The sequence below is a fragment of the Anolis carolinensis genome, chromosome 1 (genome assembly GCF_035594765.1).
Source record: "Anolis carolinensis isolate JA03-04 chromosome 1, rAnoCar3.1.pri, whole genome shotgun sequence".
NCBI classification, from domain to species: domain Eukaryota; kingdom Metazoa; phylum Chordata; class Lepidosauria; order Squamata; family Dactyloidae; genus Anolis; species Anolis carolinensis.
In genome coordinates, this window is record NC_085841.1 from 339186450 (window position 1) to 339211407 (window position 24958).

The 24958-nt window shown below is 38.7% G+C and overlaps 1 protein-coding gene across 10 annotated transcripts in view; it reads right to left on the reverse strand.

The window, feature by feature from the left end:
• Positions 1 to 24958, reverse strand: part of eml5 (EMAP like 5) — a 122954-nt gene that overhangs the window by 21082 nt on the left and 76914 nt on the right. For 2 of the 10 annotated variants that reach the window (XM_062968382.1, XM_062968387.1), the window contains exons 27-32: positions 24733 to 24859; positions 20398 to 20412; positions 5272 to 5350; positions 4704 to 4833; positions 4446 to 4544; positions 647 to 667 (exon numbers count right to left, since the gene is read on the reverse strand). In XM_062968382.1, coding sequence (XP_062824452.1) covers positions 647 to 667; positions 4446 to 4544; positions 4704 to 4833; positions 5272 to 5350; positions 20398 to 20412; positions 24733 to 24859 — 471 coding nt within the window. Of the gene's footprint in view, positions 1 to 646; positions 668 to 4445; positions 4545 to 4703; positions 4834 to 5271; positions 5364 to 20397; positions 20475 to 24732; positions 24860 to 24958 lie in introns of those variants that run through there. The other 8 variants (XM_062968388.1, XM_062968384.1, XM_062968383.1 and 5 more) reach the window with 8 other exon arrangements.

The following is a 24958-nucleotide window of genomic DNA, read 5'->3' on the forward strand; positions in this document are numbered from 1 at the left end:
GAATCACATAAATAAGAGCTTAGAATAAGTAACAACTGTTCTATGTAAGCAAGCATATGCATTGCCACTGTCTACTACAAAGGATGATTACTCATTCATGCAAGAAGATGGTAATAGAAATGCAAAGAAGCTCCTAGGAAACTATGTGTTGCTAAAACAATGTTTCAAAATAAACAAAATGATATTGCACAGAATGATTTTTCCCAACTGGTAATTATTTTGGATGACTGTAAAAATGATATGATGACAGTACGGAAAATGATTGGATCAACTCAGTCACCAAGGCCTCTTCAGTGAATAGCTGCACTGAAAATAATACTAATTTAGAAAAGAAATAGTTATCAGCCCCAGTAGCTTTCCAGAAATTGAATGAAACTACAGGTATGCATGTTTCAGAATGTGTCAGAATCCACTTATCAAAACAAAAAGAGTACAATAAAATAAAATGTCTTAAAATGAGTTTTGATTTCATCTCAAGGAAGTCCTGTATATTTATAATTTGCTGGATGTTGTATTTGGTGCTAAACAACTAATGGCATGATGTTTTAAAGTATTGAAATATATTCAATTAACCTATTCAAAACACTTTTTATATCTACAAAAAGCCTAGTTATACCTCAAGATGTTAAAATTTTATTTCCCTTACCTGACATATCTGCTGAGTCTCCTGTAATGGAAAAGCAGCAGAAAAATAATTACAACCAGAATGAAGGAAAGAAACTAAATATATTTGGTATTAAATACAAATTTTGATTTGAGAATTTTTATAGTATCAATTCTTTGATAAGTAGATCTAAACTAAAACAAACTGTCCCAATGTTGACAGTAGCATTTGCTCCCAAGAATGGGCTATAAGAGTAAAAACAATGATGGATTTTCCTGAATGTGTCATGAGTTGAAGATTGCACACACTTGAGTTCCACGGAATTCTCAACTGTATGCAAAACCAAGTTACCTCCATAATTGTCTTCCTCTTTCTACAACCGGGAATACCCAGGATGTGCAAGAAGACAATCAATATCAATCAGTTATGATGAGCAGACCACATACACATAGAATGGCAGACCATGGTTTGACATTGCATGAGGGAGCCTTGGACATGGAGGTCACTACCTCTTCCTCTAGACCAGGAGTGTCAAACTCATTTTCATTGAAGGCAGCATCAGCCTAAGGGTGTCCTTTAAAGGGCTGCTGAATCCAAGGACAGAGAATCCATGGTCACAGAGGGCCAACTATATACATTTTTGCATAGTGGTAAGTGCTCTTAAGTTTTTACCCAGTTTAGGTTCCCAGATGCTTTTGAATGACAGTTTCCATCAATTTTGATTATCTGCCATGCAGACTGGGGATAATTGGAATTACAACCCAACAGCACTTGCAACTCTGAAGTTGGGGAAAGGTTAAAGGAAATTTTAAAGTCAGACATCCTATCCCCAAACCTTGTATCTCAACTGAAACCCCACTATCTTAACTAAACAGAACAATCTGAAGCCTTCCAGACATTACTGTATCACAACTTTCAGCAGCTCTAGTCATATGTCTAATGAAGAGGAATATAGGAGTTGTGGTCCAGCATCTGGAGGTACACATAAACCATCATGGCGGGGCCTTGAGTTTGACACCTGTGCTCTAGACTCTATTTACTGATGCAGGTGCATAAGGAGGAGGGAAGGTAACCTGGGCAGCAAAGAAGTAGCCAGTCTTGGTTGTGAGATGAAATGAAACAAAGGCATCTTTCAGAGGATCCCTCATTTCTCTTGTCTTTGCAGCTGGTTTTTAGTCTTCTGAGCTGCCTTCCTAACTGGGTCCTTTTCTGTCTGGATCAATGAATGTCTATAGGGTGTCCCTGACACACAGGTTAACAACTGCCATAGCATGGCAGTGCTGAGCCACAAGCACTGTACAGTAGACTCTCTACATAAGAATGTTCAAACATAAGTATGTTTTAACTTACAAATCCTCACTCAGCCCAGAGTGATGTTTTGACACCTGAATGCTGTTTTGACCTACAAACAGTGCAAAAGAGGCCTTTTTGTCCCTTAAACCAGTTCTAACAGTAAAGCAGAGAAAAACAACACTTGGACTGGATTTTTAGGCAGAGTAGCTCTGGCTCTCTTGCAAGGCAGAAACTCCAGCTCCACAGGATTGCTTCTCCCAAACGTTCTGGGAGGAGTCCAATCCGGAGATTCCACTCCATATATTGCAGTCCACCCTGGTGCAGCAGAGCCTCAGCCTAAACAGCAATACTGTATGTTTTGCTTCAAGAGAGGGAGGAGGAGAGCAAGAGAGGGTGGGAAGCTGGAATCCAAGTATGACGAAAATGATGCTGTTTTGCCTTGCTGTATATTGGCCAACACATTTTGTTGCCACAAATGTGCTTCCTTGCCACAGTGGCTGGATGGAACCAAGCACTGCCTATCTCTGAACATTTTATACATTATTTGTTACTTATAAAGTGCATTTTCTTATTTAAAAACACATACCAAAAATTGGGTGGTTTTTGGGGGATCGGAATGGATTAATAGCATTTCAATGGGAAAATTTGCTTTGAGATAAATGTTTTGACTTAAGAACACAATCAGGGAATGAATTAAATTCTTAAGTCAAGGTATCACTGTACATGCAATGCAGGATCTCAGACATTCTGTTTGTAGCTCAGATCCTAAATTCTAGATAAGTTCTTATATTCAGATGGAAATCTTAATCATGCAGTGTAAAAATTTATCTATTGATTTGAAGATGGTTGCTTTGTTTAATGAAATTACCACATGGGTTGGAGTTTCTACATGTCAGACTGGTTTCAGAATCAAGGACATTGAAAACAAACATAGATTTGCTATATTTGTTTTGATGATCTGTCACATTCCTGTATCAAAATCAGCTTCCAATTAGGAATTCTGATTAAATTTTTGGCTTTTGGGTTTTGATTTTTAACTGTACAACAAAATGGGAAATGTTTGTATTTGGAACATGTCCTTTTAAAAGGTTCAGCCCTTTTTATGTACGTTATCCCTTCACTCTAAAGGATTTGCTACTAGGTAAATGAATGACCATAGTATCATGCTGTTACAGTAGAGTCTTACTTATCCAACACTCGTTTATCCAACGTTCTGGATTATCCAACGCATTTTTGTAGTAAATGTTTTCAATACATCGTGATATTTTGGTGCTAAATTCGTAATTACAGTAATTACTACATAGCATTATTGCATATTGAACTACTTTTTTTGTCCAATTTGTTGTATAACATGATGTTTTGGTGCTCAAGTTGTAAAATCATAAACTAATTTGATGTTTAATAGGCTTTTCCTTATTATCCAACATATTCGCTTATCCAACGTTCTGCCGGCCCGTTTATGTTGGATAAGTGAGACTCTACTGTACTTCAATATTACCCCAAAGCTGCCATTGATGTATGGCAAAATATTCTTTGTCAGGATGACATACTTGAATTTATCCCAAAGAGGGAAAATTAATTGCAGGATACTTTAATCAGTTCAATTGGCTCAATATTACTATTGAAGTAAAAACAACTTCATTGTTTTGAAATACAGCAATGTTCATCTATTTCATCATAAAATGGAAAGGGGGGAGAGAGGATGTGTTGGTAAATATATTGTAGAGGTAGGATTTGAGTGTAAAAAGATACGAAAGATGTAAATTATGAAGTGTTATAAACATTGTGTGTTGTGTGAGATGATACAAGTCTATCAACTAACTGGTCAATTAAACTTGAGGAATCAAAGCAATACATCCTACTCATCCAAAAGCTAGTCTCCTTTAGTAAGAAATCTTTTTGTAAGTATATCTATCTGAATGTGAGTTGCTGGGACAAAATAGGTATTCTGTTGGTATACTGTCCATCTTGCTGTTCAACAGTCTCCCACCCTGATCTCGCTGAGTAGGTCACATCACATTGATGTGATTGAGTAATCTCAGCTTTAATAGTCTATCCCACCAGTGCATGCTAGAAAGTGGTTTAAAATCCATAAAAACGCATGCTAACATTTAAATTGTTTTTTCAGCCTTTTAAGAGGGAATGTGTGGCTTTTCTATTTTAAATAGATCTTCCCTTCATCTCATATATGAACTAACAATTCTTTCAGTCATTTCATAGTAAAAAGTATATTACTACTTAAACTAGTTCTATACATGTTGGAGATAATAGTGCACCTTCCAGAAAGTATGAAATAAAAATAAAAACATGGTCATGAATAACATGGGGCTTAACAATTTGAACAATTATTTGGTTAAATGCTACAATGAAAATAATAGCATTCTGAAAGCATTAACACATTTTAAAAGAATTTTAAGTGATACAATAAAAAATACTTGGCACAGGTAACTGAGTAACATTCATACAAACAGAAGCAGCAGAAGCTTTCTTCAATCTATGAATTCACATGCTTATATATTAATCTCTCTTTTTAAAAGTACAAACATACCTACTTGGCCAGTTGCCACAATGTTGATAAACTTGGGGTGCTGATTGATAGTGAGGCACAAAATATCATCATTATGTTCCTGGTAAAAAGACTGAGAACCTAGAGAAGAAAATGCAACATATTATTTAAATTATACAACTTGTATGGTAGTGAGCAGAAAAATTAAAAATACTATTAGTGCAAGAGAGAAATATGCATAATTTTAATCATAATAAATTGTGATGAACTTTATATTTAAAATATATTAATGTTTCCTACCTGTTCCCACATTATACAGAATCCCAACGGATGCAGTGTGATAAATTATGTCAGCACCATCATTCAAGTAGTGCACATTGTTTCTGCAATCTTTACCTCGATATCCAAACACCAGCTCCAGGACTAGATCCTATAAAAATAGTTTTATTATCACCATAGTCGTAAAGTTTCCTTGTGAATAAAGGCTACTTCACTGATTAACTTTAAACTATGAAATGACCTTGATTTTTTAAAAATAATGTCCCAAAACATTAAGAAGATCCCTATAACCTATGTCACCACTCAAAAAATAACGGAAAAATAAAGATTAAGTTTTCTAACCATTCTAATAGTAGAAGAGCCCACACTCAGCTTTGGGTCGTCAATGCTTTTTCATTCTGCCAATCTATCTGAACTTTTGGAAGCTCCTTTTAACAGATACAAAATAATTGGGGCCTCTGTTATCATTATTCTCCCTGCTTGTCCAAAATGAATCTCAGACATAAGTTAAAAAGCCTCTTTGATGAGATACAAACTATAACCGCATATGGTTTGCTAAAGTGATCATAAGAATTACAGTTTTATTTACCTCTATAGGTCTCTTTTTCTTCCCAATGTTATTTGTCTGAAGTTTTTCAGGCTGAGGCAATGCCCTACTAACTGGTGGTCTGAAACAAAGAACTGTGAATAAGAAAAGGTTGTCCGTCACCCATTCAGTACTAAAACAACATCATCTGAACTGTCACCTGGAAAGAGAAACTGTTAACTGTTAGAACTATTTTACAAATTAAAGGTAGCTTAATTCTATTTTATAATGGAGATATTAATCCAGTTCCAAAAATCAACTAAGTAATCTCAGCATTCTTTTTAAAAAATCCTCTTGCCTCTTAGTATTCTGCCAGCATGAGAAATTTTAAATTTCCTGGCAAAGCGAGTTTTTCTAGTTCTCATAATCCCCCCTTTCAATTCCTTTCTTTTTTGCCTAATTTTATTATTCTATCAGTAATTTACTCAGCTAGTTCTCTGACCCAGAAACACTGAAGACTCAACATTTCAGCAGTCCCTTATATTGCTTCTTATAACACATACACTACTGGCGCATACTTTTTAATCTATATATATAAAAGAGTGATGGCATCATGGCAATTCACAAAACAACAAAAGTACAGGCCCCCCAACCTCAAAATTTGACAACACAACCCATCATCCACGCCTCAAGGTTGATACAACAAAAAGAAAAGAAAAATAAAGTCCTAATTAGAGGGAGAGCAATAACTTTTTTTATCCAATTGCTGCCAGTTTAGAGGGCTAATCTCTGCCCACTTGGTTGCCTAGCAACCAGCCAAGGGACAGCCAGGTTTCAGTTAGGGGACAGGCAGATTTAGGCCTCACTGAGTCTTCTTCCACAGATTATCTAATTTGCACTGGATTATATGGCAGTGTAGACTCAAGGCCCTTCCACACAGCTATATAACCCATTTATAATCTTATATTATCTGCTTTGCACTGGATTATCTTGACTCCGCACTACCATATAATCCACTTCAGTGTGCATTTTATACAGCTGTGAAGAAGGGGCCTCATATAATCCAGTTCTGAGCAGATAATATAAGATTAGAAATATACAGTAGAGTCTCACTTATCCAACGTAAACAGGCCGGCAGGATAAGTGAATATGTTGGATAATAAGAAGGGATTCAGGAAAAGCCAATTAAACATCAAATTAGGTAATCGTTATACAAATTAAGCACCAAAACATCATATTATACAACAAATTTGACAGAAAAAGTAGTTCCATGCGCAGTAATGCTATGTAGTATTTACAGTAGAGTCTCACTTATCCAACACTCGCTTATCCAAAGTTCTGGATTATCCAACACATTTTTGTAGTCAATGCTTTCAATATATCGTGATATTTTGGTGCTAAATTCATAAATCCAGTAATTTCTACATAGAATTACTGTGTATTGAACTACTTTTTCTTCCAAATTTGTTGTCTAACATGATGTTTTGGTCCTTAATTTGTGAAATCATAACTTAATTTGATGTTTAATAGGCTTATCCTTAATCCCTCCTTATTATCCAACATATTCACTTATCCAACATTCTGCCGGCCCGTTTATGTTGGACAAGTGAGACTCTACTGTACTGTATTTACAAATTTACCACTAAAATATCACAATGAATTTAAAACACTGACTACAAAAACATTGATTATGAAAAGGCAGACTGCGTTGGATAATCCAGAACATAAGCGAATGTTGGATAAGTGAGATTCTTCTTTAATATGAAATAATTACTGGGATAGAATAATGCAGAACAATATAATCTCTAAAACCAGGACAGTAAATAAACAGGGGAATTCCACACAGGAAACAATCAGGGCCAGCTAACACCTCCCAACAAAGTATTCCCATCATCAAAGTCTGGAAAATCCTCTGTTTTCTCAGGGCCACAGACAGTAGAAGCACATAAAATATCGCAAACAACACCACTCTGAAAACAAGGGAATTCCACACAGGAAACAATCAGGGCCAGCTAACACCTCCCAACAAAAAATTCACTCAGGGAGGAAACAGCCAGGCTTTAAAGCTGCATGGCCATTACATCCTAATCATTTTTCCTAATTGCAGCATTCATACTTGCCTCCAACAAACAAAAAAAAACCATTCAGAAATATTGTATATTCACAACCTTTAGGAAATAATATCCCCTGATGGCGCAGCGTGTTAAAGCGCTGAGCTGCTGAACTTCTGGACTGAAAGGCCGCAGGTTTGAATTGGGGGAGCGGAGAGAGCCCCCACTGTTAGCTCCAGCTTCTGCCAACCCAGAAGTTCAAAAACATGCAAATGTGAGTGCATCAATAGGTACTGCTCCGGCGGGAAGGTAACGCCGCTCCATGTAGTCATCCCACATGACCTTGGAGGAGTCTACGGACAACGCCGGCTCTTCGGCTTAGAAATGGAAATGAGCACCAACCCCCAGAGTCAGACACGACTGGACTTAATGTCAGGGGAAACCCTTTACCCTTTACCTTAACTACCACCAATTCCTCAATACTTTATTTCCCATACCACCAGACTTCGCCACAGCAACGCGTGGCCGGGCACAGCTAGTTTACTATATATTAAGATATAATTTCCCACTACGTTATAGGCAGAATGAAAAAATGAAGATATTTTGACAACCACAAGATATGAATGAACAGATGGATGGCAAACATCAGTCCCTATTACAGCACAAAATGATGCCTGACCAATGGTAATGTATGAGGCTGCAATGTGTTAAATGAGGCTGAAACCAACAGTAATGTACCAGACAGCAACATTTGATGACAAGGAATCAGAAACCTTAGATGAGGGCTCTGCACGCTGTCACTAAGTTTATGGTGATGGAACAGAGATTCTGGAAACTTCCCTAAACTCCGTTAATCAACTGTGATAATATGACACCTGGGGAGGGGCGGGGAGAGGAATATATTGGTGGCAAAGAAGCACAATGTTGTAGGAGAATAAAAAAGTACTATCTTATTGGTTTGCCAAATAAAATTGTATGATGAGCAATGGTAACTTATACTAATATGCAATGTTGGCCATTACTATGTTATAGATGAGAAACAGGGCTTCTCTCCCCCTCAGGTCTATTCTCAGGACAAAACAAGCATTCATTTAAATGCTTCATGCTATATCAACCTGCATGTAGACTTTTAGATCAGGGGCTGGAAACGTCTGTGTGCAGGCTATAAAGCTGCATCTTTGAATGGATGTGGCTTTTAAATACACTTGGAAAGAGCTCAGCTATATTTTTAAGCTTTAGCAAGTTGTTCAATGGGATTCATGTACTGGCGAGCTCTGAGAAGCCATAATGGTTATCTGTGAAATGTGCACATATGGGTCTGTTTGTGCATGCTCAGTACAGTTCAGAAGCTTCTAGATCTCTACTTGTAATATTTTGGTGGTAGTCCTGCCCACTCTCCCTGTGGGCGGGGCCGAGCCTCAGTTCCCTCAGACACTAGACCAGCAGCTAAGTAGAAAAGGCATAATAACAGCAGGGAGGATGGGCAGGGATATGCAAATTTCACAGATCACCACCTGAAGAATACAGTTACAGGAAAGCAACTCGTTCTTCTTCTGTGTGGTGTCTCTGAAACAGCACATATGGATGATTAATGTGGTTGGAAGTGTGAGCTCTGTTGAGAGCATCAGCCAGTGTGTTTTCATCCCCTGGAAGGTGAAGGGCGAAGAGATGTACACCAGTCCCAGATACGCATGGCAAGGTGAAGAAGATTGTGGGAGCAAATGCCTTGTTGCTTGTTTATATAGTACATCACTGTGGTGTTGTCTGTGAGAAGTTGTACCACCTTTTGACACAATGGGACTTTGAAGGCCTTTAATGCCTTTTCCACTGCCCGGAGCTCTAAAAAATGGATGTGGTGGCAACATTCCTTTGATGACCAGTGACTGGGCACTGCAAGCGTGTCAAGATGAGCACCCCAACCGTCAAGGGAGGAGTCCATCATGAGTCAGATAGATAGGCATGTTGGTCTGAAGGGTATTTCTAAGCAAACATTGGTCCGCTTTATCCACCACGCAAGAGTCGAGGATCCTAGAAGGGGACTCCAGAAGAGTCCTCGGGTCTTTGTAGAAAGGGTTGAATGAGCCTAGAAGTCAGTTCTGCAGGGGGCACATTCTCAGGCATGCAGATTGAGTCACAGCAGTCATAGAAATCATGTGGCCTAGAACAGATTGGATATCCCTAGCTAATGTGTATCCCTGAACATACAGATGGTTAATGGAGGGCCAGAGAGTTTTGAAGCGGTCTTCTGGCAGGTAGGCAATTTCCATTGTGGAATCTAGTATGGATCTGTTGCATCGGACTCAGGTGGGATTTCACATGATTGATGATTGGCCTGGCCCTTGAAATGATATGAGGGAGGAAGGAGAGGCTGGGTTGTTGCCTATCCCTCAAGTGCCTTCAGTTAAGGTGAAATAATGCTCTGCAAAGGCAATTAAGGTTCTCACTGCTTCTAAAAGATAAACAAAGAAATGCCAGGTGGTCGATAATTAGTGTCTCCATAAAAACGAGTCAGTTTTTAAAATCAACTTCATGAGTTGTTCTTTGTGAAAGCAACTTTGCATTTTCAAGATAAGGTTATCCTGTTTTTCACAGACAGATTTTGAGCCTTGTTTTCATGTCATGTTTCCTAGTTTGGAATTGGAGAGTCACATTTTGTATATAACTCTTGGTCTAAGTTCTGTGGCTTTTTGGCTTTACTTTCTATAGTGATGAGTGGTTTGAGGCATCAAGTATATTATGACTGTAACCTGCATTTTGAAATGTTCTTTGAGACCAGTAATTGGGATACATTCATGCTTCTGCCTATTATGTATACTTTAGAGAGACCTTTGCCATGGAATGTATTTTTTAATTCGCTTTTGCTATATTACACTTCTTTTTATAATAAACTTTAACTCAGTTGACTGCTTTCTTGTTGGCTGAGCATTATTTTGGGTGTCAAATGTGTCAAATCAATGGCTGGGCTGCAACACTTGGTCCACAGGCAATACATTTTTTTTTTTACCGGGGCAGTAGAGGCCATAATCGCGACTAGCCTGAATCAAAATACCGTCTGGTCTGAGGCAAGGGGTGGAGAGGATCAAGATAACTTGTAAGATAATCAGTCCAAGTCATAGGTTGGAGAACAGCCAGTAAATTGTTAAGCAGTCCAAATCAAAAACCCACTGAAACACACTAGTAAAGATTATTAGAGAGAGAGAGAGAGACAAACAGAGGTTCCTAGCTGCTGTCAGTGGTGGAAAAATGGAATGGAGGCTCGGCCCTGCTCACAGCTAATTATATTACATGGGGTGAGTGGGTGGGGCTACTGTCAAAATGTTTCAGGTAGAGATCTAGAAGCTTCCAAACTGTACTGTCCATGCACGAACAGACCTATATGTGTAATTTCACAGACAACATGCAGAATATATTTCACATTGAAGAATATGAGACACATCTTTCTTACTCAAGGGGCCTGCTGGCAGCACATCTGACGCTTGAAAATGAAGTGTCAGGAGGTGTGGGAAGTGACGGGAAATCCCTATGGAGAAGTCTGCAGTGTTCGCTAGGCCATCTTATAATTTTGGGGGGGTAAATGGGGGCTATTGGGGAGGGGGTGGACACCCTTTCACTCCTTTGGGCTCCAGAAGCCCGAATAACTGGGATGGCTGTGGGGATTGACCTCCCACACAGTCCCAGGAGTCAATCCCCACAGGCCCAGCACCTGAACAGATCCAGACCTTTCAGTAAGGTCTGGATCTGTTTAAGGGTTTTATTAATCTGAAGTAAAATGGGAAATCCCAGTTTCCTTTGGATTAATCTGGATTGATTTGAGTTTGTGTAGAAGGGTCCTTGGTAGCTCATAACATGTAACAGCAACACAATGTACAGCATTAAAGCACAATTAAACAGCAATAATTCACAAAAGAATAAAAAGCAATTTTAAAGAAGCACCAAAAAGTACAGCACTTCACTAAAAACCTCTTACTCTTGAGTCAGTTATCAAAAGCCTGTTTAAATAAAATGTCTTTGTCTATTCCTTGCCAATTTGCAGCCCTCCTCAATGGTCCCATCTACAGCTAGAATGTGACTCCTAGATTCCTTCCAAAACTGAATGCAGTCTGTGCCAACCCACTCCCTTCAAACTCACCACCTATAAAAACCAAACACAATACTCCTGTTCTTTGATGTTAGCATTCATTTTTCAACCATGTCAGTCAAAATCATTCCAAGGCCTCCAATCCAAGCAAGGTATATGCAGCTACGCTACTGTCTTAAATAATTAACTCTTAGAAATGAACACTTTCCTGCCTCCAGCTAATGCCTGGAGATATTCTTGGGATTTTTTATATCTGGAAAGGAATGATGTATGTTTTTGAAAAACAGATGTCACTTGAGATGCTACTCTTGCCCATGATACCAAATGCTGTTTATTACCTGCTGAATGTTACATTCATTTACAACAGTTCACAAATTTCTGATGATGCATTACTTCAAGTCAGGCTTGTTCAGTTGCCAGCTTTGTAGCTTGGTAATGAACTTATGAAACACAGAATGTAACCTATATAGAGCATTACATATGGTGTAAGATATAATTTAAGTAGTGTGTATGGTTGCGCGCGCATCACTGAGAACCTGGTAGCAGCTTAAATTTAGGGAAACAGCTACGCATATGTACTAAAAAAAGCAAAATTGAGAATAACCTCGCTTTTTCTATGTGGAATTCAAATTGGAAAAAAATCCACTCCGTCAATGATTTGAAAGTTTTGCCTTCTGGCCCCAAACCAAAGGGTTTAGCACCCATACAGATGAGGCAATCGCCATGTTTAGTCTTTTGCTACTTTATAAGCATTAGCTTCTGAATTGTTAAAATCTGGAATTTACCAACATTTCGACTTTTTGCTGAACTGTGAATGTGACCAGTAATCTTTAGAAGAGATATTATGTGCTCAAGTGTAGTCAAGATCCAGTAGCTTTGACCAAGAATAACCTGCCTGTAGTTAAAGATCTTTATTTTGGTTGGATATCATAAATGTGGAAATTGAAAGCATCTTTATTTTAATTGGGCAATTAACATCCTGGACTAGGTTGAGGAAAGACTAAAATGAATAAAGATAAAGCTAGCCCCTGGATTGCTTCTGGCAGTCTGTAGCAAAGGGATGCAATGCTGCCTTCAAGCATGCTGTTCCCGATGACTGATAAATTGTCCAGTTATGCTGAAACATGCTGGAAGATGGATGAAATGATAGACCATGCTGGTAGGTGAGAGGAAATCTTTAATCTAGGAAATACCAAAATAGATTTATGCCCCATTATGAGTAATGGATGCCTCTTCGAATGCTTGCAGTTATAACTTGCCATTAAGATTTGACTACACTCAATGAGATTAGTGCTTGGAATACCTGTTCGGAGATGTACAGTGCCTACAGAATTGGAAGGGGAGGGAGGAGGAAGAAAGGGAATGTAGCAGCACCTTTAAGACTAACTGGCGTTTTATTTTTGCATGAGCTTTTGGGGATAGATACCCTCTTCTTCTGATACATAAAGAGTATAATACAGAATCACTCTGAAAAAAACTCATGCAAAAATAAAACAAGGCAACCTTACAGGTTTGCTACATTTATTTCCTCCCCCTCACTTCCTCTTTTTTATGCTACTTTTTTGAAAACTACAACAGATGAGACTGCATTTCTTGATGGATAAATGCTTATGGATGTGATACAAGGGACAGAATTCTGTACATATGAAAGTCTTTATGAAATGTCTGCCTAATCCTTAACAGACACAATGGAAAGTATAAACAATGTGGTGGTGGTATGGCTGAATTATATTGTTTAAGAAGGGTGGTGCTCCTCTGCATGTTAAAATATTACAAAGCTTGTTGCAGAGATATAGAAAGGTAAAGGTTTAGTCCTTATGAAAGTCTAACATCTAATGGACATGTGATGTAATGACATGCAATGTAATCTTATGAGATGAAAGAATGCTCACAGAAATTGACATACAGTAGAGTCTCACTTATCCAACACTCGCTTATCCAACGTTCTGCATTATCCAACGCATTTTTGTAGTCAATGTTTTCAATATATCGTGATATTTTGGTGCTAAATTCGTAAATACAGTAATTACTACATAACATTACTGTGTATTGAACTACTTTTTCTGTCAAATTTGTTGTATAACATGACGTTTTGGTGCTTAATTTGTAAAATCATAACCTAATTTGATGTTTAACAGGCTTTTCCTTAATCCCTCCTTATTATCCAACATATTCGCTTATCCAACATTCTGCCGGCCCGTTTATGTTGGATAAGTGAGACTCTACTGTATTTGTGTTTCTCACTAGGGGGATTGTATATGTTTGTATATTTATGAATGTGTACATTAAATAGCCTAAAATAATTACCCATATAATCCCATATAATTATCATGAGATTCCAAGGCTTAACAATGCTTAGTTCTCTTTCATGGACTGCTATTTTTAAAGAAACATATGCAAAGTTCTTTTTTGAAACCTTATTTACATAGTAGTAGTCTTGCGGAACAACAGCTATACAATGGTAAGAAATATGTACTGAGAATGGTGCTGTAGATGACAGATATATGAAAACTGATTTTAAAAATGTGTGACTTTAAATCCAAGGTGAGTGCTAGGGTCTCCTCACACAATTTTATTATCACAGATTATATATATGTAAAGATAAAGAAAGATGATCTAATTTAATCATCTTTTTACTAGTGTGTGTAATTGTGTGTGTTCACAACTATTCTACCATTTCAAATATTTTTGTAGCATATTGTCACTATAGACAGATATACTTTCAAATATGAACATACAGTAGAACCCTAGTTAACCGAGCTCCGGTTAACCGAGCATCTGTATCATCCGAGGCGCTGCCGGGGGCGCCCCTCCCTCTCCTTCTCTCGAGCGAAAGGAGGAGAAAGAGAGGAAGAAGCAAACTCCCCGGAAGCACCCCGCCTCTTCCTCTCTCGAGCGAAGGGAGCTTGAGAGAAGGAGAGGGAGGAGGATGCGCCCCGGAAGCGCCCCGCGATCGCTGCTGCAGCAGCGTTCGTGGGCTGCTTCTCTGGGCCAAGCCCTCGCCCCTTGCGAAGCACCCCACAAGGGCTGCTAGGCAGTAGAGCTCGTGGGCTGCTTCCCAAGCGGTGAGGGCTTGCCGAAGGATGTCTCTCCAGACCTCCCTTGGCCAGGTCCTTGCTGGAGGAAACTCTTTCCTCCAGCAAGGGCCTGGCTGAGGGAGATCTGGGCACGCTCCGCTTTTCTTGGAGGGACAGGCCCTTGCTTCAGAAAGGGCCTGTCCCTCCGAGAAATGAGGAGCGTGCCGTGGGTTTTCCTTGGCCAGGTCATTGCTGGAGGAAACTTTTTCTCCAGCAAGGGCCTGGCAGAGGGAGATCCGGGGAGACATCCCTCAGCGAGCCCTCGCCCTATCCGAGTTGTTCGGTTATCCAAGATCGGGCCCGCCCATTTATCTTGGATCACTGGGGCTCTGTACTTTCAAACAAGTTTGCAGTATTAACAACATGCTTCTGGAGGAAAGCAGTTGGAAGAGGTGAAAGTAATACTAATTAGGGATGCTCAGTGTTACAAAATATTTACTTGGAAGCTTAATTATATGTCAAGCACTTACTTTCAGTCCATTGGGTCTAGTGATAGAACAGCTTGCACTTGCATGCCGTATTAACTAAACAATTCCTTCATACTTCATACTAAAGCAGAAGTATTACTATGGATGTAACAGTATATAGACAAGTGAAAGTTCCTATAGGTTTCTGATACAATTTTAATATTTTACCCTAAACTCAAGACTGCTAAGTAACAATGTGTATCAGGAGTTAAGTTAATTATTACCACAATGAGGAGGGAAAAAAATCTCAAGAGTATCAGCTGACAAGATCCCTAAGACATGACTGTATTTCATATGCTAGTCCTTTCATATATATAAGTATTTTAACATTTATTTTTAAATCTATCAGAGTCATTAGAAGAAGAAAAATCACTCGAAATGTTTATCTTTGCATTTCTAAATATGTACAAAATAATATGGAAACATGGAGTGCTGGATGGATCAAGGATACATTTCTTAATGATACCAAAATAGACGGTTTTGTGTGATGATGAAAATGATGGTGAAATGTAGAACAGACATTATCAAAGTTAAAGTATTACCTGGAACCTCTTTTCAGCAGCAGATAAGAAAAAGAGAATGATTACTTATTCCAGTCTGGTTGAATACTAACTCATTGAAGTATGTGTTGGAAAAATAAGAAAAGCAATCTAAAATATTTTACAGGAAACAAGATATTATAAAGATTTGTGGGGTTTTTCCATCTCTTTTAGCAATATATAAGTGTAAAGGAATGTATGGGAAAGGGGGGAAGTTAGACATTGTTAAGAGCAATGTAAAAAACACAACTGAAGTACATGTTTTATCAAAGTACAAGGCTCTACTATGTTATCATGTATGATCACTGTATGTTTACTTGTATGTGATAAATGTGAAGGTGGAAGAAAAAATGATTGCAGCAAGACGTGGATGACTATAATTTAAAAGGCCACAACATGGAAATAAATAGATCACCAGGTGTTGTAGAAGTGTGACAAGGTAAATAGAAAAATATTTTGTATAAATAAAAGTGAAGGGTTTTCCTTATGCTAGGAAATTATTTTATTATAGGAAGTATTATAAGAAAAATCTTTGTTTTCAATTTTTGTGGAAAGGAAAGGCAGCCAAAAATAAATTGAAGTCATATTTTCACACAACAATCTATGTCATTATTTCAAAACAGAGTTATGGAAATCAGTGAATCATTGGTATGCACAGGTTTAGCTATTTATTGTTCCAAAAACGCTCATCCAGTAGCCCCATGTATATGTGTTGTTTGGTTGGAGCTCACAGTGGCTTTTGATATCATTGAACATATCCTTCTGGTTGCCCTGTTGGGATGGGACTGAGAGGCATAGTTTTACAGTGGCTTCCTTCCATCCTAGAGTGTTAAACCCTAAAAGGTGGTGCTGGGCAATTCCAATTCAACCTCCTGACTGCCAACCCTCAGACTTTGGTTTTTCCTCCCAGGCTATTTAACATATAATCTCTGGATGGTTTGAAGAGTGTTCAGAAACTTCAGCTGATTCAAAGAATGGCACGAAGTTCTAGATTATACTTGAATAACTATAACACAGGAACCCTGGTGGTGAAGTGTGTTAAAGCACTGAGCTGCTGAACTTGCAGACTGAAAGGTCCCAGGTTCAAATCCAGGGAGCGGACTGAGTGCCCGCTGTTGCTCCAGCTTCTGCCAACCTAGCAGTTTGAAAACATGCCAATGTGAGTAGATCAATAGGTACCGCTCTGGCGGGAAGGTAACGGCGCTCCATGCAGTCATGCTGGCCATATGACCTTGGAGGTGTCTACGGACAACGCCGGCTCTTTGGCTTAGAAATGGAGATGAGCACCAACCCCCAGAGTCAGACATGCTTTCCCCACACCATTCTATGTCTGAATCTGTGTGGGTATGTACATGCATACATCCATACACAAATTCAACATTTCAGCCTTATAGTCAACGTTATTATAATTCTCAGGGTCAAAAAGACTATGTATTTCTATTGCATTTACTATGGTTGTTGTTGTTGTTGTTATTATTATGTTTATTTATACCTTGCATTTTCCTTCCACAAGGGAGGCTCAAAGCGTTCTTACCAAAACGGGGCCTAGCCTCATCAAGATTAAAATTCATTACATTTTACCAACACTGCATAACTGGAGGAAGCTAAAGCTATTTCCTGCATCCTGACAACTATCAACTATAAAGGTGGAATTGTCTGAGAATAATATTTGATGCATAAGTGTGAGCATAAATACAGGAATTTCATATATATCCAAACATGTATTGTAATACCACCAACAAAGATACTATTTAGAGATTAAAACATGGAAGCATTTTTTTCTTTTTAAAAAACAAACTGTAGAAACAGATGTGCTTGTTTTTAATCGGGTATGAGGAAAGCATGTACAATTGTAAAAAAGAGGAAGAATAATGTACTTCATAACTGAAGTAATAAACATTTCCATCTAATACCTTGCTTCAAGGTCTAATATTACTTAGCTACACCATTATGTCTTAGAACTACCTCCCTATTGCTTAACTACAAAATCCCCCCTCATTATTTCAGCTTGCAAAGAAAGCCTATTAGGATGTCCAGTTGTAGACACCACTAGGCACTCATCCGGAAATGGCTTTATTATTTTTTTTAAAGAAAAAATTACAATCACAACTTGGAGGGACTTCATATGTTTGCTTTTATTCAACATCATTTGCCCTACGGCATCCCCTTCCTCCTCTCTACTTCTACAGCGCTACTTTGGAAGACATGTAGACAGAGATCAAATGGGGATTTGTTCCACCAGTGACATCTATCCACTGGCAGATGGACATACCCATATGATGATGTGGTCCAAGTTCCAGGGCTATTCTCCCCCAATATTGTTAAAAATGTTAAGAAGATTTCACCTCACTTTCTGTCCCTGTGATAATTGGATTTTGAAAAATGTGGCTTATTGTGGAAACAAGGATTGGTAAGAAAGCTTCAGTGATAACTCTTTCAGGAGTAAATTTTCCTTCTGAGGGGTAGATTTCACTCACTTTCAGTTGTCTCATTCCATGCGTAACTATTAACTTGTTTGTAAGTTGAATGTTTGCAATTCGAGGACTGCTTATATCTGATTATTTTCTTAAAGTAACACACACAGAAACCAAATCAAACCTGGATATTAAATATCCTCAATGAGAAACATTTAGTCCTTTGTGCTATTTACAGATGTGTATTATCTGAGCACAAGGATTTAATATAAAATGATAACTTCTAAAAGGCTTTTAATGACAATTAGACACTGAACTTTGCCAGGTTTTTTGGGGGGAAAAAACAACCCTTTATTGGAAAAGTCAGCCAACTGTGAATTGAAGGTAAATTTTTGATACCAATAAAAAAACAATACTGGCATAATTACAGAACACAGCTGTAAATCAGGCCAAATTGAGTGACTATATGACAACTCACACCTATAATAAACATGTTAGCTTGGAGACCTGAAAATAGGTTCCACCAATGTCAGGAAGAGCCGAGTCTTATGGAAAAGAATTTTGAGCTTGGAACTCCTGGTAAATGAGGTGCCATGTGGGGAATAATCCAATCATGTGCCATCTCATGCATTCTCTGTGCAATCCAGAGAATGCATGGGACAGGTGTTATCTTTGTCAGGGGAAAAAAAGAAACGGAGAGGATAAAATTCCTTCATTCTTTGCCATTTGCATTAACCTCAATTTCACCTTCCTACATGTCTGACAAAATAGAGACGCACAAATGTGTTATACATTTACCGTACTAATTTTGTCATAGAAACAGATCCTTTCCCATTGCATTCTCACTGAAGGATGTTTTCCAATTAGCTAAAGCCAACAAATAGAACAGAACTAAGCAAGGAGGGATCACTTCTTGGCTTATACCTCTTGATAAATATCCTGTTTAATGCTGAATCTTGAGCTATCAATCTATTTAGAACATGTGTAATCATTCCAAGAAACAAGAAACTGACATCAGATTTGTACTCACCATTGCTCCACTAGGGCTTACTGGTTCTTTTTAGAGCTCAATTGGTAAAATATGGCAACCAAAGCAAAGCTTAAGTATTTGCATGGCTGCAATTGAGCAATTGTACTTACTGTGAAGGTTCATTCTGGGATGGCAGGAAGAAAAATCCACTACAACAATGTTGTTGTGGCTCAGCCATCTCGGCCTATATTTCACCAGGAGTTGGATTTGGAAACAGACTATACTACGGATCCAGGAGACATTCCATGCCTGGAACGAGGTCCCTTGGCCTTGCAGTTGCCTGATGTTATAACATCAGAGGATCCACTAATTGGAGAGCATTCCGATGCCTCGTCAATCTTGCCTACACCAGATGGCGTTGTTTTGGGCGATGATGGGCTTTTCAATCGGAGGGAGTGTTTTACGAGAGATAGGAGCAAAAAGGATGGGGTTCGAAGAAGCAAGAGGTTAGCTCTTAGGCTCGATAATGACTAACTGTTCCCGTGTGAAGTTTTGTGGGTCCTGCACTCCCTTAATCTCGCAACCTTGGGATCTCTTTGTGTTCTCATTGCGGTGTCAACTTTGCCTTTTCTTGGAAGAGGTTCCAGTATCCAGCTCCTAGCCTTGTCTCCTGTCTGGAAACCATGCCAGGTTCCCAGTTCCATGCAAGCTATCCCTGCTACTCTAATGTTCCTCTCCATTTTTGAGGCATCGCTCCTGAGCCCGTTTTCAAAATGGCTGCTATTTTCAACATGACAGTTGCAGCGTTTCGGGAGAGATATCATTGCTACTGCAATATTCTTCTCCACTCTGGAGCCACTGCCTCTGAGCTCCAGTTTTCAGCATCAAGTTGCAGCTTACCAGAAGACATATCATTGCTTATTTTTCCTAAGTTCCCCTTGTTATTTATCCTTACCAATATCCTTGCTTTTTAAGTTGCCAGAGAAGGGTAAATATGACTGGTCAATTAGGCAGGACTGAAAAGACTGCTGGAGAAGGGGCTGGGGTCTAATGGCTCAACTGAAAAAAAAACCTTGTATCCTTGGATTGCGGATTGGGTGAAACATAGTTGTAGTGGATTGCTCTTCCTGCCCATCCCGAGAATGTTCCAGCCATTGAAACACACTGTCTTCCTCATCCATCAGAGGCCAGATGCCATCAGACTGTAAGCCCTCCTTCTCCAAGCATTTCTCCCAAGCAAAAGGCCTCCTCAATGTCAGAGCGGACAACTGCTCTGTGCATTTATGTGAATAGAGAAGGGAATTGCTCAGTACAAGGACGAAAGATTTGCTTTTCTTAGCACTGAGTGGGGAAACCCTGGTTTTATCTCTAAATCTGATAAATAAAAATTGGTTGCTCCCAGCACTAAAGAAAGGCCAACCTTTTAGAGCTCTGAGAGATATATACACAGGAAGTATCAATTCTAAGCAAGATACAACTTGCAACCCATAGGATTCCCACTCCTGCCTTATTTGTAGACCCATTTAGATAAGTTATATTTTTTTCAGCAAGACCAGTACTTAAACAATTATTTATATTTTTAAAAGTGCTTACCTTACAACTCCTTGCCTTCACATGAAGCATAAAAATTAAGCAGGAATATTAAAATATGAAAATTGTATAAAATAAATCTAGGGTAAAGAAAATTGAAATTAATTTCATGGACAAGGCCTTTAACATTTAATCATTCTAACAATGAAACATTTTGATATTTAATATCTTAATTCAACAGTATTCTGTGGAAACCTTCAGGTGAAATATGTATTTAACTATGAAAGAAGCATAAACTCCATATTTCATTTTGAGCAGGATCTATGTCAGATTCTTAACTGGATATAAAAGATGGTACTTGTGATGCCTCATGGGCCTTGTAGTCCTGTGCCTAGTGTCACTGTGGTAGATGAGGATGAAAACATGGTGTTTTCTCCGGATCAACAGCCAGAGTCTTTCCAGATGCCTGATGTTCTTGTCCAAGAACCAATTAAAACTGACCTTGACCAACGCTCACCTCCCTTCGCTAGAAAGCAATCCTTCTCGGCAGATAGGGGAGTGAAAGAGAGAATTCGCAGGAGTGCCCGAATTGCTGCCAAGCAAGACACTGATTAGCCATGTTTCCCCTGGGAAAATCCAGAGAGTCTCACACCTGCAAGTTGGGTTTCGTTCCCTGTTCTCTAGGGAAAGAGAACGCTGGACGCCGTTTGGCGGGAAACGAGACCCAGATAAAAGTATCGGGCTCTGTTGATCCTTTGCGGAGACAACAGCTCAGCTTCGGGAGTGAATTCCATGTTTCCAGCCTAGTGTGGACTTTGCTAAGTCCGCAATCCAGTTTCCTTGCCTCGCCTGTTCAAGTATCCAAGAATTGCCTTGCTTTGCTCTCAGCCACGGATTTTGTTCTTAGAATCAAGTTTTTGGACTACCTTGCCTTGTTTTGAACCACGGACCTTGTTTCCTAGATCCAAGCCTTATTCCCAGCCTTCTTGTGGATTTACCTTGTGCCTTGAAAGACTTTGGACAATTCCCCACACTATTGCCTGGCAATAGTGTGTGTTTCGGTTATTGGATTTTACCTTTGAACTCTAATATCATTTATTGGACAAACTATTCCTGGACTATTTTAGGCCTCATTTGAAAGGTCTGTTTCTGGACTATATTCTCTACTTGCTTTTATCCTTCTTATATATTTCCTTAATAAAGATATTAGATAGTTTTATTGGCCTCCGTGTTTGGTTCTTGGTGCTCCGTTGCCCTGGTGTGTGATAGTACTGTTACATTATCCCAGCAGAAACCAATAGTGGATCTAAACAGAGAAGGATAGCCCAGTTGATGGAGGAGAACCATTTCCCCTGTTTTTGCTGGTTAATCCCCCTCCCCATTTTCTATTTCATAAACAAGGGTTGTTTCAACGATGGCTATGTGGGTGGGGAGAATAACAGGAAAACTGGGGAAAATGGCTTAATTCCTTCAAACCCCCTTCCCCACCTATAAAATGAACTATCCTCTGTCTAGAGCCCCCTTTTAGCCTCCACTCATATAACAGAACAGTACTGAAAAAATATGTACAAAGTTTGAAAGAAATTTAAACATAAAATTTATTGTGCATTAATGTAATTATTTCAAATTAAAGGCCTAATCACCACTTTTTGGTGATAGATTGGATTTTAAATGCATATTTAGAAGACTTTATTATCTGAATATTAAAACTGGAGTTCAAAATGAAAGATGAGAATTTGCCCACACTTAAATACTTTTAAAAACTAGAATCGCTCATGTGATTTACAATATAAAGACACAGAAAGCCTATAATAGACTTCTAAAAATATGAAATAAAATGTTTGTTATAGCTATGTGCCTTCAAGCTATTTCCAACTTATAGCAACCCTAAGGGGTTTTTTTTTGCAATGTTTCTTAGGGGGGAGTGACAAGTATTCAAACCCTGATCTCCATTAAACCAATTTTATCTTCTAATGTTAACAAATTAGTGTGAGTATCATTTGGGTGCTGCCACCCCTATACTAATACATGGCTTTCCACATGTTACTGGCAATAACAACCAGAGTTGCAGGACCCCACTCAAAAGAATGTACAGGAGATCCCTACACAGAACAATTCAGGCTTAATACATTTTGGTATACATATTGCCAATAAAAGAACCTCTCCTTTGAGACCACATGACAGTATATGTACTATTCATTGCTACATGTCAGGATGGAACATTGGAACTTGCTGTGAAGGCTATTCTGTGCTGGCATGAAGAAGATATCTGAAAATAATAAGTTGTGCCCTCTATGTGACCCAAAAGAAGCAAGACCACGTGACCAGTGTTTCTGAAAGTGATTGCCCTCTAGTTCCATTGCCAAGCAGAAAGAAAAAAAATTACAATCAGAAGGGTAGAGGATATGAAGTGTTTAGCCTTCCAAGAGGCAGTCATGTGAAGTATTGTGTGTCATCCTTTGAACTCCCATCAGCAACTGTGAGGGTCCTGCCAAAGGCTGTCTCCATTGAAACAACAGTGTCACATTTGTAATGCTTTGTTACGTTTGACTCAGGTTCTACATATTCAGTGGGAGAAAGAAAACACTGACATTTGTGCCAAATCATACATTGTGGAGATGCATGATTTATTTTAGCAAGTGCTCGTACGTTCGGAAGTCTGTCTGCATAGACAAAACATAATTAATGTGTTGTCGAAGGCTTTCATGGCCAGAATCACAGGGTTGTTGTATGTCTTTCGGGCTGTGTGGCCATGTTCCAGAAGCATTCTCTCCTGACGTTTCGCCCACATCTATGGCAGGCATCCTCAGAGGTTGTGAGGTATGGAGGTTGTCATCCATACCTCACAACCTCTGAGGATGCCTGCCATAGATGTGGGCGAAACGCCAGGAGAGAATGCTTCTGGAACATGGCCACACAGCCCGAAAGACATACAACAACCCAAAACATAATTAACATTTGGCATTTTTATGTACATCTTAAGTGTTCTGTATACATCTCAGGTATGTTATAATCTCTCAGAAGAGGGGTGATTTGAAAAGACATACAGCACCAGCATTTGAGATCTATGGAATACCTTATTGATTTTGGGGATGAAAGATGGGTATATGTTTGGCTGTATCCCCTAATTCAGCTTCTTTTGAGGGAATAATGAAGACAGTAGTCCCATTAATGGACAAATGTTCTAGAGCAGTGTTTCTCAAACAGTGCTCCTCCAGGTGTTTTGAACTTCATATCGCAGAAATCTCAGCCATATTACCAACTGTGGGAGCTGAAGTACAAAACATCTGGAGGGGCACAGTTTGTGAAACACTGCTCTAAAGCAAGGGTTGGGCAAGTATTGCCCATAGTCCACATATAGCCCCTGAAACCAGAAAAAATATACAGATGGAATCCAGTATTTAAAAATATTTTAAAACTGCAAAGTCAGAAAGATATTACTAACCTTGCATGAGGCTTGGGCTGCATTACTACATGTTATTTAGATGCCTCACACTATATCTCAATAACTCCCTCCACCATTCATATGGTCAGCTCTCACCCTGGTTTTGTCTTCCTGCCTCTGTCCCCTAATGAGCATCATTAACACTGAATATTACCTCACAACAATACCCACAAGTTGGACATATCTATGGCTATTCATATATGCAGTCTGCCTAGAAAAGTGTATTCCTAGGCAATTCATGCATCTGAAGCAGAATTAGTCTACAAAAGCTTATACTCCCAACAGCTTTCAATTAGTCTAAATTATCAATTTGCATACTTCAAAGAATTGTGAATAATGAACAAGGAAGAGAAAGGAAGAGAAACAATTAAAAGTATAGTAGTTAAAATTTCACTGTGAGAAGCAATTTCATTGTGAGAATAAGGAGAAATAGTAAGAAGAGGCAAAATGCTGGGAAAGTAAAAGCAAGAGCCAGAGCAGTTATATAAGAAATACTAAATAAATATGTTTCTGGGCCAAGGCAAAGAACTGGCTCTAAAGGATGTTCTTTCTTCAGAAACATTGGTCACATCATATCGCCCCCTTCTGAGCACGGATGAGGCCAGTGACATTGCTCTGGACACCTCTAGAGTGCCATTCAAAGCATCTCTACCTTGCAGAGGTACTATCAACATTCCAAGTTTATTAAATAGAAGTATGATCAAATGCAATTGTTGAAAAACAAAAATAAGTTATCAATTCCTTTGTTACATGCCATGCATACCTAAACTTTGAAGATCTGCCATTTCAGTGGTGTGGGCTTCAGATCAATTATTCTACCCATCATTATGCTCATAGTTGTTCTAGACAAGTTGCCCTCTGGTAGTCTATCTTCTGGTGATAAATTCTGGTTAGCCCACTTCATTATAATGTACTACTGAATTGCATAATTCCTCTCCAAAGTATGAAGTTACCTTTCATCAATTGAAGGTTCTTTTTGCTGCAGATGAGGCTTGATTCCAAACATAGGTCTGATGTTGGTTGATAAGGCTTTGATGGTGTAATTAATTTCGTTTTCTCTTGTGACATCACTGTCATATCCTAATAAAACATTTATAACCACAAGAACTATTGGAACTAAGACACATGCAAACTGACTGTTATGTTATTTTATTTATATAAGTGTTCTTCCAAAATAGT